At 39.1% G+C, this 17,689-nt stretch overlaps 2 protein-coding genes across 9 annotated transcripts in view; one reads left to right on the top strand and one right to left on the bottom strand.

Annotated features, from left to right (window-relative positions):
- Positions 1-14,178, top strand: part of EIF2AK4 (eukaryotic translation initiation factor 2 alpha kinase 4) — a 36,250-nt gene extending 22,072 nt beyond the window's left edge. The window contains exons 26-39 of one of the 8 annotated variants that reach the window (XM_079309626.1): positions 194-259; positions 787-957; positions 1,517-1,651; positions 1,773-1,880; positions 2,595-2,723; positions 4,043-4,129; positions 4,340-4,429; positions 5,416-5,528; positions 7,011-7,069; positions 8,130-8,227; positions 8,941-9,009; positions 9,616-9,660; positions 10,699-10,823; positions 12,016-14,178. In XM_079309626.1, coding sequence (XP_079165752.1) covers positions 194-259; positions 787-957; positions 1,517-1,651; positions 1,773-1,880; positions 2,595-2,723; positions 4,043-4,129; positions 4,340-4,429; positions 5,416-5,528; positions 7,011-7,069; positions 8,130-8,227; positions 8,941-9,009; positions 9,616-9,660; positions 10,699-10,823; positions 12,016-12,070 — 1,350 coding nt within the window. In that variant the 3' untranslated portion in view covers positions 12,071-14,178. Of the gene's footprint in view, positions 1-193; positions 260-786; positions 958-1,516; positions 1,652-1,772; positions 1,881-2,594; positions 2,724-4,042; positions 4,130-4,339; positions 4,430-4,600; positions 4,662-5,415; positions 5,529-7,010; positions 7,070-8,129; positions 8,228-8,940; positions 9,010-9,615; positions 9,661-10,698; positions 10,824-12,015 lie in introns of those variants that run through there. The other 7 variants (XM_079309627.1, XR_013774713.1, XR_013774712.1 and 4 more) reach the window with 7 other exon arrangements.
- SRP14 (signal recognition particle 14) lies at positions 13,645-16,819 on the bottom strand. Its single transcript, XM_079309702.1, has 5 exons — positions 16,673-16,819; positions 16,161-16,233; positions 15,393-15,505; positions 14,821-14,853; positions 13,645-14,491 (listed from the first exon to the last, which is right to left on the bottom strand). The coding sequence occupies exons 1-5, from the start codon at positions 16,694-16,696 to the stop codon at positions 14,402-14,404; spliced, it is 333 nt and encodes a 110-aa protein (XP_079165828.1). The 5' UTR covers positions 16,697-16,819; the 3' UTR covers positions 13,645-14,401.
- Positions 16,820-17,689: the final 870 nt, after the last annotated feature.

The raw sequence follows: 17,689 nt of genomic DNA, 5'->3' as shown, positions 1-17,689 counted from the left end.
AATGTGTATTTATGAGGGAATTACTCACCTGTACAATCAAGAACTGACAGGCTAGTCAATAAAAAATTTAAAAAATTAAAATGTATTTTAATATCAGGTCTTTTCTACTTTATAAGCACAGAATATAGGTGAATTTAATTACAGTAGTGCATTAAACACAACTAAATGCTGTTTTAATCTGTTTTTCTTGTAGACTGAAAAGCTAACTAAAAGAGAAGTAGAAGCCAAGTTCTGTAATCTTTCTCTCACACCAGCTAGTGTAAGTGATCTTAATTGAGTGCTAATTTCCCTGTAATTTGCCATAAGTCAGTAATATTTTCTTTGTAATTTAATCAACCAAAGTAAGAAAAATAACCTGTTACATGTGCTGTTCAGTCTCTTTGCAAGTGGTTCTGACTTGGTTCTCTGTTCTCTCTGGAAGTCAATATTGCAGCTGGTTCTTTTAAACATGTTTTGCAGGCTGTGGAAACTAAGAGTAAAATGGAATACTGTAGAGAGGTATTTTATAAAGAAAACAGAGAGAAACTTTAAAAAAACCTTCTCTGCAAATGTTGGATGTACATAGAGTTGAAGTTAGCTTCTGGATAGTCTGAGACTTAAGTCTGTCTATTCTTTTCCTCAACTCCACTAGGTAAAAACAGCCTGCTGGACAAAACAAACACAAAAGGCAGGTCTTACTCCCACAAATACAACATCAGATATTTTTATTTTTTTCTTAGATGGGACCTATTATGAATGTTGTCTGTGTTCCTATGTATGCTTATAATTTTATTTTTTTGTTTTTAGCTCTCTAGACTCTATAAATTCATTGAGCAGAAGGGAGAAGCAAGTAATGTATTTCCATTTCTAAACACAATGATAAAACAAAAACCAAGTGTCACTCAGCTGCTGAAGCATGGCATGAAGGACTTAGAGGAAATCATTGGTCTGTTAAAGCAACTGGGAATAAAACTTCAGGTTTGTAAAATGCTCTGCTAATAAATTAATGGAATTACAGGGCTGCTGAGCCTTGTAATATGGTGGGAAATAAAGATACTTTACAAAAGAAAAAGCACATGCAAGTGTCTTTTGATGGCAAATAATACTACTGGCATTGATGCTTCTTCATTTTTTTTTTCTTTTAAATTAAAGATGTATTTTGAAAGTAAAATCTCTTTCAGTCAGAAGTCTGACTTCAGTCTAATGACAATTTTTTTCTTTTCCCAACCAAGACTGAAGGCATTACTCAGAGCATAAGAGGGACTTTAATAAACTTTGAAACAAACTGTAAATATTTTAAAAATGTAGAAATCTAATAACTACTAAAGGCTCCCACCTTCCTTGAAGCTTGCTGTTTGGGTTTTGTGCTACAGGTTTTGTGGGATGCTGTAAGAAGCACCATTTCCTTATTTTTCACTATGCTTTAAATTTTTGGAGATAAGGAATGCTTTCATATGTCTTCTTTATGTGAAAACAGTGTTTTAAATTAAAACATAAATTAATTATGTATGTGCACATATTCATTTTTGTTTTACAGATCTCTATAAATCTGGGACTAGTTTACAAAATACAGCAGCACAATGGTATTATCTTTCAGTTTATAGCATACATCAAAAGAAGACAAAGAACTGTGCCTGAAATTCTTGCTGCAGGAGGCAGATATGATCATCTGGTACGTGCTCATCTCTTCTAGTAAATTGGAATTTTTTTTTTTTTTTTAGCCCATGAAAAAAAATGAATTATTGCCAAGATAACTATCAGGTCTTTAATCCTGCTTTTTTTCTTGTTTTGAGATTCCACAGTTTAGAGGGCCACAGACAGTAGGACCAGTTCCTTCAGCTGTTGGAGTCAGCATAGCTATAGATAAAATAACTGCTGCAGTTTCCAGTGTGGAGGATTCTGTAAGTTTCTTTTTTGGGAAGTGGGGAATTTGTTTACTTCTGATAGTTCAATAGCTAAACTGTGGCTAGAGATGGACAAAAAATAAGATGTTCAGATGTGTTCCAAAATAATAACATACTGAAACAGAGGGTAGACACCAAGATGACCTCCTTGCTTTTGTAAGGGAAGACAAGATCTTCAGGCTTACACCATTTTATTTTCAGTTTAAAAGGGATGTTTCTCTCAGCCTGTGTGTTCTTTCAGATGGAAGAGAACAATTGTAGGGATTTAGTGTTATTTTTCCCCTACTTCTCCCCTTATCAAAATATAGAAGATAGAGATTGAAAGAAAGTTTAAGAATATTGACTACTTTGTAGAGTGTCATACAACTTCCTTTGGTTGTGAAATGTGTCCTTTATTATCTTTTCTCTATAAGAAAAAATTAACATTGCTAAGGAGAGTGGGAAGGAAAGAACAGATTAGGCAGGGATACCTGGCAAGCTGAGGCTGTGGAGGTGCTTTGCATCAAAGATGGAGCTTCAGTGACTTTCAAGCAGACTTAGATTATTGTAGCTCTCAAAAGAGGTGGCTCTAACACCTTTTTTGTTTTTTATCTTGATGCGTTTCAAAAAATGTTGGAATATTTGTCCATCTTTGTTACTTTAACTGCCTTATGAAGGGGGAAAGGTGGTCTTGTGACTAATATTGTCTCCTTCATTTTGCTTTCCCTTCAGGTTTCTGTCAGCTCGTGTGACCTGCTGGTTGTAAGTGTTGGTCAGATGTCAATGGGTAGAGCTATCAACATTGTTCAGAAATTCTGGACTGCAGGAATTCCAGCTGAAATAATGTATGACTGGTCCCAGGTAGAATTTTTATCTCCATATGTTAACTCTATTATTGTTTTCCAAGATTAGTGCAGACTGAAACCATACTTTCTGGGGGTATTTTTCTGTTTTTATGGAGGTAGAGATTCCTAATACTGAGCATGTAGGGTGCTATTCAGATACAGTAATGTCAAGAAAGTCTCACTGGCCTTGCAGCATTCTTTCTTAGTATTTAAATGTGTGAAGAAGGATCCCTGCTATTAATAAATTGAATACTTAATAAGGGGTACATGAAGAAGAGAACAGTAGCATCAGCTTTTAAATAGCCAGATGGCCGAATATACTCAGGTACAGAGGGAATACTGACATTATTCTACTGTTAGAAATGCAGTTTAGCAAACTGAGCTACTAGATGGGTCCCCATGTAGTCCTTGAAGATTGGTGTAGTAGGAGGGGAACAGAGAGCAGCAAGCTGAGTTTTATGTCCAGCTGAAACCAAACAGAGTTGTAGCCAGCACTACTTCACTGGAGTGTAGTGAGCTACATGGCACCACTGAAGCCCCTTTCAGAGGTGGGGGCACTTATTTAAGGATTATGAGTCTGCTTCACCTTCAAGTATCCCAGTTTGTGACTAACAAGAGAGACTCTGCTGTTGCCCCTTCCATGTCATATGCTCCAGGGTAGGGAGTTTTGAATTCATTCAGTTCATCATCTGACTTTTTTGTTATTTTTTGCCATAAAACTGGCAACAGTCTCAATCCCTTGGAATTGAAAAAAATCCAGATTATATAGTTTTCTTATGATCACCTAAGGTGGAGTTCCTTGGTTTGGGGTTGTTTGTTTGTTTGATTCATAAGAAATGAAGATTTGGGTAGTTCTTGCCTCTGTCTAATGCTGTCCTACAACCCAGTGCTAAGTAAGTCAGCATAGCCTTGGTTTTAGAGGGACCCAGGTGAAGTCCCCTTCTGTGGCAGACCTCCAGCCATGCAGGACTGAAAGCTGCAGGAAGCAGGGTGGTGGCTGTTTGCTTGATGTTACATTGCACATTTTTACAGTTACCTAGACTCTGCACTTCCAGGTATAGGTAGCCCTTCTATGTGGGAACTTAGGCTGCAGAACCTAGGCTTTCTCTCTAAGTGTAGACTTTGATTTCAATTTTAGCAAGCACTGGGTGGATAAATATATGCATAATGAAGTTTCATCTCAAGTTCTAAGTAAAGCTTTTCTCTCTCTGAAGTCCTGTTATTGTTGCATATCAAGTTACTTTAATTAAAGACAAGAGACTCTGATTACTTAACTGGTGATTTTATAATCTGTCAAATTAATGTGTCGTTCCCGTTCTTTTGTTCACGCTTTAGTCCCAGGAAGAACTGCAGGAATACTGCAGATGCTCTGGGATTACATATGTGGCTCTGGTGTCAGAGAAAGAAGGAAGTCATGTGAAGGTAAGCATGGCACCAGAGGACACTTTATGGTGTTTCAGATTTGTACTCTGTTTTTCTACTTTTTTTTTTTTAAGGTCATTATTAATATAATATAAATTATACTTAAGTGTGAGTGTAGTTGAGGTAAATACAATTTATTTGTTAAGTCATAGAAATGTTGGTCTGAAGAATTTGAACATTTTCAACATTTTTTGTCCCTGCATAACACAGTTATTCACAGACCTCTTTCCCTCCAGGAAAGTCCAAAAACTAGTGCAAACATTGCTTGACAGTGCCATCGATGGTTTAACATGGAAAAAGGTTTCTTTGGTTTCTTTAAATCTACAAAGTTAATTAGTTGACTTAGCAATCTTTGCAGTTGGCACCTTTTCATGTTACAAAATAAATACAACTGAAATGTAAATCTAAAACAATCTGTGTGGTTCCAGCAGACAATCAGAATCACACTCTTCACCTCTAAACTCAAATTAGGATGCAAAGACTGGACTGTCACAACATGAGTGTACTCTGTACTCTGCAGCCTGTGGTTCAGGTACCTTTGGTTTTTTGAAGTTAAAAGTTTTAAAATATTCTGGATCATTAGAGAAAATATCATTATTTATTGAATAAAGATTCATTCTTTGCCTGAAAAACATACTAACCATTTGACAGATATGGCAAGGACAGCCAATGTGCCTTACTAAAATCTTTTTCACTTCTCATTCACTCTGTTACTCTAACAGCAGTAATTGCAAGAATAAGTATATCTTTGTGATGACAATGTGATATTTCAAAGTCCTCCACAAGCCTATTATGGAGTGTTCTTTTAAATATGGCTTTATTGAAGCAAAACCAAGAAAGGAGATGTTAATGAGGTGAATGGTGTTGTTACTGATTAACCTCTCAATAAAGATGGTGCAGATTTTTAAGTTTTGAATGTTTGAGTTAATTCTTGCAAATTGAAAGGCAAACCTGATTATAATACGATTGCTTAACTAAAAATATTAATAATATGGTATTTAAAATTATAAACCATTCTGTTTAGAACTTAATTATCACATATTAAATGCAGGAGCCAAGCTAGTTTATGCTTTGGAAATGCAGAATAAATTAGTAGGTGGACTAAAAAAAAAAATCTAATCAAAGATTTAATTGGCAGTGATTGATTGGTAATGATAATAGCTTCCTACCTTTGACTCTTTCACCTTTAATGGGTGAAACAATTTGGTTTTGATTAAGTTTGATGAGTTTATTTGTATGCCATTTTACGAATCAACCATCTTAAGAACCATTGAACTACATAATAGGTGAAATCCTTTGAGAAAGACAGGCAGACGGAGAAAAGGATTTTAGAATCTGACTTACTAGATCACCTGATCCAGAAACTGAAAATGAAAATCGGTGATGAAAGATGTAGCAGGTAAGTAGCATAATGTGTAAGCAATGTGAATACTCAAAATCAGAAGTGAATATATCTTTGCATATGCTCAGTTAGACCTTAGTTTTATTTAATTGCTGAATTTCTTTTGAGACAGAAGGAAAGCAAAAGGCTTTGTTATAGCATCAAGATTATGAAAGCAACTGATTTCCCTAGCTGCTGGTACATTCACATGCCCATAGTGCTTCATAAATTAAAAGGCCACACAGTTATCTCAAAGCTGCTAAAACAGCAGTAGGTTTATCTGGCTGCCTGCAAGTCCCTGTTACTATGCAGAAGTCCATTACATTTGTGTACTGTGTAATCAAAGAATTAAAGCAGCAAATCCCTTTCATTCTGAGGCAGTATTGGTATGGTAAAATGAAGGTTTAACTTGCACTTCTGTATGCTCTGGTGGCACAAGTCAAAGTAACACCTGGCAAATACCTCAGGAAAACCCATTTACCCTGTCTTCATTGAAATTACTATTTATTGTCATCAGTAGAAGTTAGTACAGAAATGACAGGAGAGGCTAGTCATGCCTGTGTGCCCAAGCAGTACAGCTGTTACTTACACATAGCCCCCTGTAAGTTCATAATTGTACATGCATCTAGATACATATATATGTGTGTACATATATATATGTGCATTGACAGCAGGAATAGACATGCATTAGTCACACAAAGTAGAATTCAGACACTTAACAGATTTGCTCTCCAGTTTTTCTGACTAGGCTTAACAATAAAGGAAATCATTAAGCTTGGTAATTATTAAGCAGTAGTTTATACAAGTAACTGATGTCTATTGCTGCCCACCTCTTGTTCTCCCTTTTCTAGCCTCAACCACTCTTAGTATTTAACTTTGCAACCAATATGATCCTCAGATGCTTTGTGACAGATCTACTAGAAGCTGTGAAAGAAAATCATTCTTTCAAAGAGTTTACCTTATTTCTAAATCCTGAAAACAGAATAGAAAAACCCTTGCATGGTGCCACTAAACAGAGGAATGCAAAAGATGACTATAAGAGCACTGGCAAATTTCTCTATTAATGAATTCCTGAATGTGGAAAGTAAAGTATCCAAACCAATTATTGAAGACTTCTTTGAATGTGCTCTTAAGTATAATTACTACCTTTAAACTTTAGTAGTATGTCAGCTGTGAGAAACAGATGAATAATTGGGAGAATACTCTCACAGTGTATTTTTGTATTAGGATATAAATCACTCTTGCATGATAGGGAAGACATTTTTTGTATCCATAGGGATCATTGCTTCTACCTGATTTTTTAATGCAATTTTGTATTCCTTTCAATTCCTGAATAGAATTGATTCATGAATAATAAATGTGTGCTGGGGAGTATCTGCAAACTTTTTTATCTGTTGGAACTAAGTTTAAGTATCTATGATAATCTGAAACTACTGTCTTACTACAGTATTTCTTTATAATTGTAAATCTGTTTCCTTAACTGTCTTTGTTTATTTTTAGAGAAACTGCAGATAACCTTTCAATACCAAATCAAAAAGGATCATTTACTAATATTTCAGGTATTTAATATCTAGTTACAGAACATACAAACTGTTCCTCTGTCTGTTCAAAAACTATTTTGTGGGAAATACTACCAAAGGCAAAGTCAGAAAATGTTTTATAGCAGAGCTCTGATAGGAGGTACTGCCTCTTAATATCAGATTTTGTTTCAAGTGATTTAAAACTGAATTTTTCTCCAAACTAAGTCCTTAGACCAATGGACAGAATATTCTCCATACAAGCATTCAGTATGCAGTAATCCAAAAGGGTGGGAAAACAAGTTTTTCCTAGCTGAGGAGAAATTTAAATGTCATTGTGATGAAAAATAACCTGACCTGCAATTGTTATGAGTATTGAGACCTGTTAACATTGACTTACCAAGAAAAATCTACAAGTAACATTTTTTCCAAATGAAAATGCCTTTACATTTCTAGCTATGGATTTACATTCCTTATTCTGATAAGTTTGTTTATAAAGAATAGTAGTAAGTGCTTACTGTTGGCATTTTTGTTACTTGTTTTATTCAGTGTGTGGTGGTGGTGATTTTTAAAGAAACACTTCACACAGGCACACATTTGCATAACAGGGAGGGAGAAAGGCCCTTTAACTTGGGGGGTTTATGTGTGTGACTACAGAAGTGGAAATTTGTATTTCAAAATAAGCCATTTCAAATTTTAATTATTGATACTTGAGAAAGCTAGGGTTTAGTGTGTTTTGTCAGTGATTCTGCTATGGGACTGAGCATTAAATAGTCACCTCATTCTTGTAATGGCATTTCTGAAATTAAGTGCACTGCATTCCTTTGTAGAATTATGCAAGTCTTTTGAGACCTTTTCTTAGCTTCAGGGAACAGTGATGTAAAATACCAAATTTCTTAGTCTTAACAACCAGTCTTCAAAGCCATAAACGCATGGTTGAGAATTTATATGCACATCTCATTATCCTGTCAGATTTTGGAGGTCTGCAGCAGCTTTTTAATCCCTGTCCTACACTGATTTTAGCTTATTAACATTTGTGAATTTTCTGTTTCTTGTTGTATAAAGAAATACTATAAACTAAAATGATGTGTTTGTATTTTAGGTGTTTTTGAATCACATGGAACTCTTGTAGTGCCTAACGTTAGTGTTATAGCTCCTGAAAAATTATCTGCCAGTGCCAGGCGTCGTCAAGAAATTCAGGTACACACACATCAAATAAGTATTCAGAAGTGATCCTTAGAAGTTAAAGAATGGTAGAATTGATACTTCCATTATCACCTAACTTAAACAAATTCATACTGTTTGTTCTTTATTCATAAAATAGACTAGGAACAACAAAAATGGTTGAAGGCAAAGACCACCCTTTTTAACAGTTTGGATGTTAGGAATTATCTGTGACATCATGGCTCAGCTATCATTGTGCACACATATTAGAAATCTTACTTTTCTAGGAACTGTGGTTGTGGAACTTCCCTTTGCTTTTAATTCCTCCCTAAATGCTGAAGTTAAAGGTTGTTAAATGCTGGTGTTAAAGGTTGTCATCATCCTCCTTCTTCAGCTGATGATTCACTGTATCCAGTCACAGGTTCTCATGTACCCAGAAACAGAGGGCAGTTTTCACTAGTTGTGCAAGCATCCACATTGTTCTGTCTGCTTTAGCACTGTGCCAGTGTCATCAAGTGTGTACCACTGTTCAAGAGTGTCTCAGCCTCAGTCTCCTTCCTCTCCTGCTCATCAAGGATTGTTGTGAAATTTTTACTGAAAATTATATTAAGTATTTGTTTAAATATTATGTAGTTCTACATCTTATTAGAAGCAGCCCCTCTGTTCTCATCTATGCAATATGAAATCAGTGTTCCCATTTTGTGTTACATAAGCTGTGTATTTTACTTTTACCCATCTTTTCTACCCAGGTACAAACAAGACTTCAGACATTCATTTCTAACCTGCAACAGAAAACAAGTGAGATTGAGATTTTAGCAGTAAGTATTTTGCAGAAGCCTGAATTAATTCCAAATTCTTAATTGCAGTGGATGATGCCATTCCTACCTGGAACAAACTACTGCCAATTATCTCACTTTAGCGATAACCAAATGAATCAAACTTCTGGTTAAATAAGACCATTGCTCTGTTTCTCTGATACTTGAAAACTATCTCAAATTGGGTGTATGGGACAGTGGCATGGAATAAAATTTAACAAGCATTTAGTTGTAAGCTCTTAAACTCTATTACGCCAGCTACTGTGGTAGATGTAATGACTTGTTCCTGCTAGATTTGCACCTCCATTTATGCCAACATAGCTCTGGTTTGTATATAGCTTTTAGAGTTCACTCACCATGTCATAAAGGACTTTAAAATGCTGTATACTTTTCAGGAAACATAACTGCTATTTGCCTGCACCTTTCCATAACAATCTGTCATGAATAGTTAAAAAGGTTTTAATCATTTTAAACTAAGTTTCCAGTTGTAGCAGCATGAGTGCTTCTCTGGAAATCAAGAAGTCTAACTCCCTTCAGTATAGCTCATCTCTAGTTGGCAAACTGGTAACAGAGAACTGTTAAGTATTGATTTTTTTGGTATTTTTACAGGTTGATCTGCCAAAAGCAACTGTAATACACTTCTTATCATTAGAGGTAAGCAATTATGTATTGTTAGAACTCTAACTGAACACAATAGATGATAAATTCTGTTCCAAATGAAGTGAAGTATAAAATTCACCCATTCTGGAATTTCTCTTTCAAGTTTGAATTTAGTTTAAAAGGATTTTTTTTATGCAGAGAAAAAACTTCTTTGTCAAATGTCCAAGTTACACAAGACATCATTAAGAAGTCCTAATCCAAAGGTCTGAGGTGTTTTTTCCCCAAGAATAGTTACCTAAAATTAAATCTTAACTGTCTTTTTCAGAAGTCAGTAAGCATTAATAGCAGTTTCAACAAAGGTATTCCTTGAAGTTCTTAATGAAGAACCCAAAATACAGAGGCACTTGTTTCAAGTACAGTAACTGAAACATCCCTTAGTGAAGCCAAGATATAAAGGGGATTTATATTATATCGACTCCTTTAACAGTTCAGGAACTGGTCAATAATGCATGAAAGATGATGACACTAAAGAAAAAGCTTTCTTCTTTTCTCCAAGCACTAGTTTGAGAGAGATGGATGCCTCTCCACCCCCCCCAAAAAAAACAAACTCAAGAATGGCATCCTACTGGAAGCTCATTTAGTACCTTTGTACCTTTTATCTGCTGCTGTGAAGCAGCACCTGTCAGGTAATCAAAACCCAGTGAAACATATCAAAACAGTTTAAAAATACTTAGTTTATCCACTCTCTATAAATAATGGAGATAGTTTATCACCCTTTACTTAAAAAAAAAAAAAATACATACACACAGGATCAGCTTGCATAATTCACTTCTGATCACCATTACATCACAGCACTGCCAAGCTTTTCATTGCTTATGCCATTTTAGCATTGAAATGTGTTAAGAAATTGATCACTAAATTAACACTTGTTAAAAAAAAAAAAATCAAGTTGCACATCATATTTGAAAGCTGTTTAATTAAAAACCATTGATATTACACAATATTCAGAAGGCTGCATCCTACTGAGAGAAGTATTTCCTTCACAAAAGAATGGAAGACTAGTATAGTTCCTTGTCAATTTTTTTTTCTTAGCTTGATGGAGATAGACAAGCCTTTGATGCTACTGTGAGACAACTGGTGTCACGATGGCCCAAGCAGAGATCTTCATATTTACAAGCAATTTGTGATGAAATTTACAGTCTCAAAATGGAAAAGAGGTAAATTTGTAAGGTTCTTATGGGTACATAAACTGCCTCTAATTTTTTCTGTAATTCAAACTACAACATAAGCTGTTCCTAACTTGTGTTCTGCTTTACCCTCTCTCTGAGGCAAAAGGAAATATTCAAGCAATATATAGAGTTCTTCAAAACTATAGGACTGGTCACTAACCCTCACTGATAAAATGTAAATTCTTCATTTTTCCAAGTCTTTTCAAGAACCACTAGACTGTATTGCCACTTTTATCTCACTTGCTGCTATGCTAATAAAAATCAATAGCAGACAACTTTGTACAGTTAGGAATCCTTCTATACATAGTACATATACTTCTATATATGTAAACATACATATACGTGTAATATACACATGTATACTGCTACATAAAAGCCCTCTTTTCTGATGAGAGGGATGCAGGTTGTCTTTTTAAAACTACTGAGTACCTTTAATTCCTCCTGCTTTGAAATAATATGATGGCAGTCAGGCACAGGTGGGAGAGTGCCCAGTTTCATGCAGACACAATGGATGTACAGTAAAGCCCATTTCTGTTTTATTAGCATAAAAATGTTTATATTCAACTCATAGTCTCCCTGCTGAATTCTGACAAGGCTGAAAGTCTGGACACATCCAGTTTTAAGCCTCAAACTGTCAAATGTTGCATGTACCGATCCACTTGAAACCTGGGTATTTATGCTATTTATGGGGTTTATTTAATTTTCATTTTCTTAAACCTTTGTTCCACTTGAAGGTACTAATTAACCTTTAAACAAGACTAAAACTTTGGTTCCTTTTTCTTAGATGAACCAAAATTGCTCCAGGTTTGCTTTTCACTAAGGCAGCTACGTATCTCAAGTGAAGCATTTTTTTAGTTCATGAGGCTTGCAAGGCTGTGAGCAACAGAACCCAAGTAATATTCCATACAATGCTGGGTATGAACGTAGTACAGCCCCTGACTACCTTCCCATCCCATTTGGGGTCTCAGCACTACTTAGCCATAAGCCTTCAGATCACTGAAGTGAAAACTGAACAGGCAAAATCAATGGAAAGAAGAGGGGAAAATTGCAGTCACAGCCAAAATAAAACTGATTTTCTACTAAATCTTTTCTATCTTATTGTGAGGATTTGTCACAGGAATAGCAGCATTCAAACCTGCAGTTTCAAAATTTTAAAACTCTTTTTTCTCTCCCTCTCTAGGGTTCCTGCACTTATCCTGTACAGTTACCGAGATGAATACAAGGTTTTGTTTTAGTACTTAAAGCATCTTTTATGGGATGCTTCTACAAATGGACAACAGCCTTTTGCCAAAAGTCATTTCAAAGAGCTGTAATAATGCAAGACAGGCAACTAGTGTCTTTTTCTGTGTCCACATTGCATTTCATGTATAATATTGTCCTGGTTCTGGCAAGGACAGGGTTAATATTTGCTGTAGCTAGGAGAAGGCATGGCCAGGACCCAGAGGTTGATCAGCTCACACCATTGCTTCCAGGCCCCTTCCAGATGGGCACAGCATGGCACAGGGACTAAGTGGACTCGTTCACCTTTCCTGTACCCTCTGCCACTGGTATTGTTGCTGTTACTGTTTTCTAATTTCATTGCTGTTTCCAGCAAATTCTTACCTCAAGCTGTGCTCTTTACCTTCTGTGTGTCCCAATTCTCCTCTCCAGCCACTGGCAGGGGAAGGGGGTAGTGAGTGGCACATGGATTCAAATGGAGCACTAAACTAGAGAATGACATTCCTAAACCATGATAAATACAAAACCAAATGCTTTCAAAATATGGAAGTAATTGTTTTATAGGCAATTAAGGAGCAAGTCTGACTATAGCCACAGATGGGTATTACCATGTAGTTCTTGCTCCTTCTGCTACACAAATCAGCTGTACAGGTGTAAAACTACTTTTTAAAAATAGTTTCAGAATGCCTTTTATGCAACCGTAGTGCTACAACAGGAAATGTCAGTTCTAGAATTATGAAATCATTAATTACCTTGAAAAAAATTGTTTAAAACATTTTTGAGGAGTTTTTATGTAATAAAAACTGCTGAGCCTTATTGAAACACTTATTACAAGCCTTTTGTGTGTCATTTTTGGTTGGGTTTTTTAATCTACTGTTTTAGTTTATGTATAAAACATGGCAGATTTCAGGCTGAGTTGTTACAAGGCTGGCTGCCTGTGCTTGTCCTGTCTGTACTTTTGCATTTAAATCAAGCAGCAGCTTCTGCAAGATGAAGAGATAAAACACTTGTTTCAGTCCTAAACCAAAGACTTTTAAGAAAAACAGTAACCTCCACAACCAAAGTTTTGAACTAACTTTCTTTACCTGAGCTGTCAGATTAAGTTTGAAGTTAAAGTCATAGTCATGATGGAAGTATTATAATTACCTTCTCAAAGCTAAACGGTAACACAACCCCATCAGGAAGAATGAAGCTGAGAAACTATGATGTACAGCATAGTTGTAACTTTGTATTTCACATCAAAACACTGGATGAATATGCAAAAATGTTAAGGATTTCTGGAAATACACTTAGTGTTTACTCTTCCTCGCCACTTGGGACCTTTTTTTTAAATACCTTACACTTCTTCCTTTCTCTAACTCAAAGGATTGCCATTTGCAGGCTCATTACTTTAATAAATACCTACTGAATTTGCTGCAAGAAAGGGTAGAAAGAAGGCAAAGTTAAAACATTTAGAGGTAACTTGCAAGACAGACCAAAAAGTTTCTGAGAACTGTGAAGGTTCTAACAGCAATGCCCAAAGCAGCAGCAGTATGTAGTCCTAAAGGTATAGATAACTGTGCCATTCCTAGCAATTCACCAAGACAAGTAATTTCAGACATTACACCAAATTTATTTCTCATTAAGTTTAATAGGAGCAATTACATATTTACTTTTTACATCTGCTCATATGAAGGAAGGAAAATTCATATCCCTGAATATACTGAAGGATGATGTTTTTTAAAAAAAATTTAGGTGACATGAGCTTTCTCAAGCCACGTCTGAAGGGAACAGGATGCAGTCCTACCCTCCCCCCAGCCCAAGCCCAGGTCAGAACAGTTGGATCAGCATGGAATGAGGGCTCTGCAGGAACTCAAGAACTGTGCTGGGTGCCTTGGGGATATCTGCACTGCATCATGTAGACATGACCCTCAGATTAAGACAGAAACAGGAAAGCAGCTGTTCCTCATAATATGTTGGCACCTGCTTTCCCTAGAACTACTGAGGCTTATCTATAAAACTGGGCATCTGACACTGAGTCTCCTGCTCCAGTCCTGTTTTGTTTCTGGTAGGGTGCATTTGTCTTCACCCTGTGCTACCCCCAGACAGGTTTTACACTGCAGAGTAAACAGTAGCAGTGTAAGTACAGATCAGCTGAGTGTAAAGCTATTTCAGTATAATGCTGTACATACTCCTGCCATACAACAACCCAAAGAAAGCACCTTTGCTTTCAGTTTAAACAAAAGTACTGATCACATCCCAGTATCCTGCTGGAAGGAAAGCCAAAGACAAGTGGTAACTCAAAAAGAAATGGACTTTGCTTTGAGCAAGGGTCAAGTCTGTTATAGTGATGGTAGCACACTGTCCCATCACTGTGTTGCTTTACTCTTCTTGGCCTTGCTTTTCTTGTCTTTCTTCTTCAAGCCATCCATGTTAGCTCTTAGCAAATTTGAATATGCCTGAAAGAACAATTAGAACCATATAAAAGAACCCCAAATACTTAAATGACAGTATGCAAGAGATAACATTTTATCTATTACTAATGGCCAATTATATGCCTTTTGCCGGAGAAGCATGCTCTTACTTAGGAAAATACTATTTCTAAACCAATTTAAAAGGTTAGATAAAATAAAACAAGATATTTTTAAAAATATTATTAATATTGGTAGTCTAAGTTAGTTTCTGTGCAGTTCAGCATGGAATCAACCTGTTCAGAACTGTGCAGTGCTTCAAACAGACCACTTCTACTAGTTAGAGAAAAGGAGGGTAAAAGTCATACAAAACTTACCATCTGGAATTTATTTACTTCCTTTGAGCTCACCTACAAAAGTAATACTGGAGGTTAACCATGAAAACTATGGCTTCTATTTCAGACAAAGTATCAGTACATGTTTAGCCACCAGTTACCATCTGGTCTTTTTAGCAGCAGTTGGATCAACTTTTATCACATTCAGTGGTCAATGTGTTGTATTGGTATGTCATGAGACTTCACAGATTTAGAAAACTGAAAACACTCCTCGATTAACAAAACCCTCTACAGGCCATTCATCCCTAAGTCAATGTTTTCAAATGGGAAGAATGTGAGAAAGCATTCAAAGAAAGGTTTGATCACTTCTGGAGCCATAAAAATGCTGCAGCTCAGATTCTCAACTATTTCTCAAAGTAACATTTTTTCCTTGTGTCACATGACAGAGCAGAGCTAAAGTCAGCTAAAGCTTTCCCAGTCCCCCATTCAAAGTAAACACACATCAGGTTTTCAACTTTCAGTTAACATTTTCTCAAGTTTCATTTAAAATATGGAGCATTGAATCAAAAAGAAACAGAGCCACTAATCTTTTTAACTTAAAAGCTGTCACTTACCACTGTGCTAATTTTCTTCTTTCCATCGGTTGCTCTTAGGAGACACTTATTGTCTGCTGGTTCAAAAGTTTCTACGTGGCCTTTGCGTGGAACTGGTTTTGTTCGGCCATCATCTGTATTGAAAACAAATTTTTATTCTTATTAAAGCTAACAGATGCCTTCGGATATGAGGTGTTAAAAACTGCTCATGAGCAGATCTGTAAAACACCCTAGAATTTCAGACCAACTGAACTAACACTGCTGCCAAATTGCACTTATTCTAGAACCCCAGAAGGATCTGGTCTGTAAACTATATATACCTGAAAAAATGAAGTAAATCCTCCCCCAATGTGCTGTATGCCCTGCCTGCTCGAGCTGCAGCATGCTTTAAATGCACATCACCCTGCTGCCTCCAGGCCAGAAGTGCCAGATAGCCAGGAATCAGAGGAACTCCAACACACAAAAACATCAGGACTCTCCTTTTACAGGAGCTAACGATTTTCACTTACTGTTTAACAATCAGAAAGTCCCAGTATTTCCTGCAGTTTGAAATACAGCCTTACTCAAAGGTTATTAGTACTAACAGTACCAGTACTATCAGTCCTACAGCTCATAGGTGTAGGACTAACAGTAATAGTGGTGCCATCAGTGCTCCAGCTGACAAGTTTGTCCCTATGCCCACTCTTGCCCTCAGATATCCTGGATTACAACTGCATCGCTTAAAACACCTGCTGCCAACAGTCAGATTTATAGGATCACCTCTTTAATCCAGCAAGACTCAAAACTTACATTTCTTCAGCGTTATGAAAACGCTGCCGGAAGTCCTGCACTTCTGGAAGAGCCGGGTGAGCTCCGTCAGGAACTGCAAGAGAAAGAGACGCGCCCGTGGCTGAGTCCCCACAGGAGCTCCGGCCGAGCTCTTGCCGCCGCGCAGCCCGGCCCGGCCCGGGCTCTCTCCACACCGCGGGAGGCAGCACCGAGGAAAGGCCAACTCGGCTTTCCCCACGCTGAAACCACACGAAGTCCCAGCCGGGGGCGGCCCTGCCCGCGGTCCCGACTCCGAACGCTCTGAGCCCCCCGGACCTCCCGCGGCCCCGCCGCTTCTGCCTCGCCGAGACAGTCCCCGGAGACCGCGACGCCCGCTCCGCTCCCCTCCCCCGCAGTGCTTCCCACGTCGCCAGGGCCGGCGCGGGCCCGGCGCGCCGCGGGGCTTTGCGGGGCGCTCCTCTCTCCCTCCTTCCCTCTCCCTCCACGGCGGCACACGGGGCTCGCCCCCATTCCCGGCGGCCGCGGCCCCGCACCTGCTCGCTCTCCAGCAGCACCATCCTGCTCCGCTCCGGAAGGGCCGCGTGCGCACGCGCAGCGCGCCCAGCGCCACGTCAGCGGCGCGAGACGCGAGGGCCCGCGGGAACCCCGCCCCCTGCGCGGCCGGGCCGAGCTGGGCCGGGCTGAGCGCGACTCCACCGGCCCCACCCTGCAGGGCCGGGTTTAGCGCTATCCAGCGGCCCCACCCTGCAGGGCCGGGTTTAGCGCTATCCAGCGGCCCCACCCTGCAGGGCCGGGTTTAGCGCTATCCAGCGGCCCCACCCTGCAGGGCCGGGTTTAGCGCTATCCAGCGGCCCCACCCTGCAGGGCCGGGTTTAGCGCTATCCAGCGGCCCCACCCTGCAGAGCCGGGTTTAGCGCTATCCAGCGGCCCCGCCCTGCAGAGCCGGGTTTAGCGCTATCCAGCGGCCCCGCCCTGCAGGGCCGGGTTTAGCGCTATCCAGCGGCCCCGCCCGTGAAGGGCCGGGTTTAGCGCTATCCAGTGGCCCCGCCCGCTGCCGCTCCCCGGGGTGCTATTCCCTGGTTCCCGGGGCGCTATTCCCTGGTTCCCGGGGTGCTATTCCCTGGCCCCCGGGGCGCGGTGTCCGTGCCCGGCAGCGGGAGTCGCTGGCAGGCTTCAGCTGGCCCGGCCCGTCGCCCCAGTGGGGCGGGAGTGGGGCTGAGCGCCCGCCGAGCGCGGCTGGCGTGAAGGGCGGGATTGGAGAGCACACGAGCCAGAGCCCCGGATCTGTGCAAAAACAGCAGGGGGAAAGCTGCGCCTGGCTGGGCGAGAGAGCGCCTCACACCCCTGACACTGGAAGCTCCTGAGGGGTGGATTCTGTAACGGGAGTTTTCTGTCAGGCCCGTGACAGGCGGTGCAGGAACACACAGAATGACCTAGCACCTTTTCGTGGCTATCTCTAGGAAAATAGATCTATTTGTCCTTCATGGACCTAACAAAAGTGGAAAATAATGGCTTACAGATTAAAAGGAAAAACTACTCTCAGCCTGATA

The sequence above is a fragment of the Erithacus rubecula genome (genome assembly GCF_903797595.1).
Source record: "Erithacus rubecula genome assembly, chromosome: 6".
Taxonomy (NCBI): domain Eukaryota; kingdom Metazoa; phylum Chordata; class Aves; order Passeriformes; family Muscicapidae; genus Erithacus; species Erithacus rubecula.
This window is presented reverse-complemented; position numbering and strand designations above follow the sequence as displayed.

Coding starts and splice junctions, on each gene's coding strand:
- SRP14 (XM_079309702.1), bottom strand. CDS start 16,696: ATGGTGCTGCTGGAGAGCGAGCAG. Junction 14,854..15,392: donor AGAAGAAAATTAGCACAGTG/GTAAGTGACAGC, acceptor TTACTTTTGTAG/GTGAGCTCAAAGGAAGTAAA. Junction 14,492..14,820: donor AAGTAAATAAATTCCAGATG/GTAAGTTTTGTA, acceptor TTGTTCTTTCAG/GCATATTCAAATTTGCTAAG.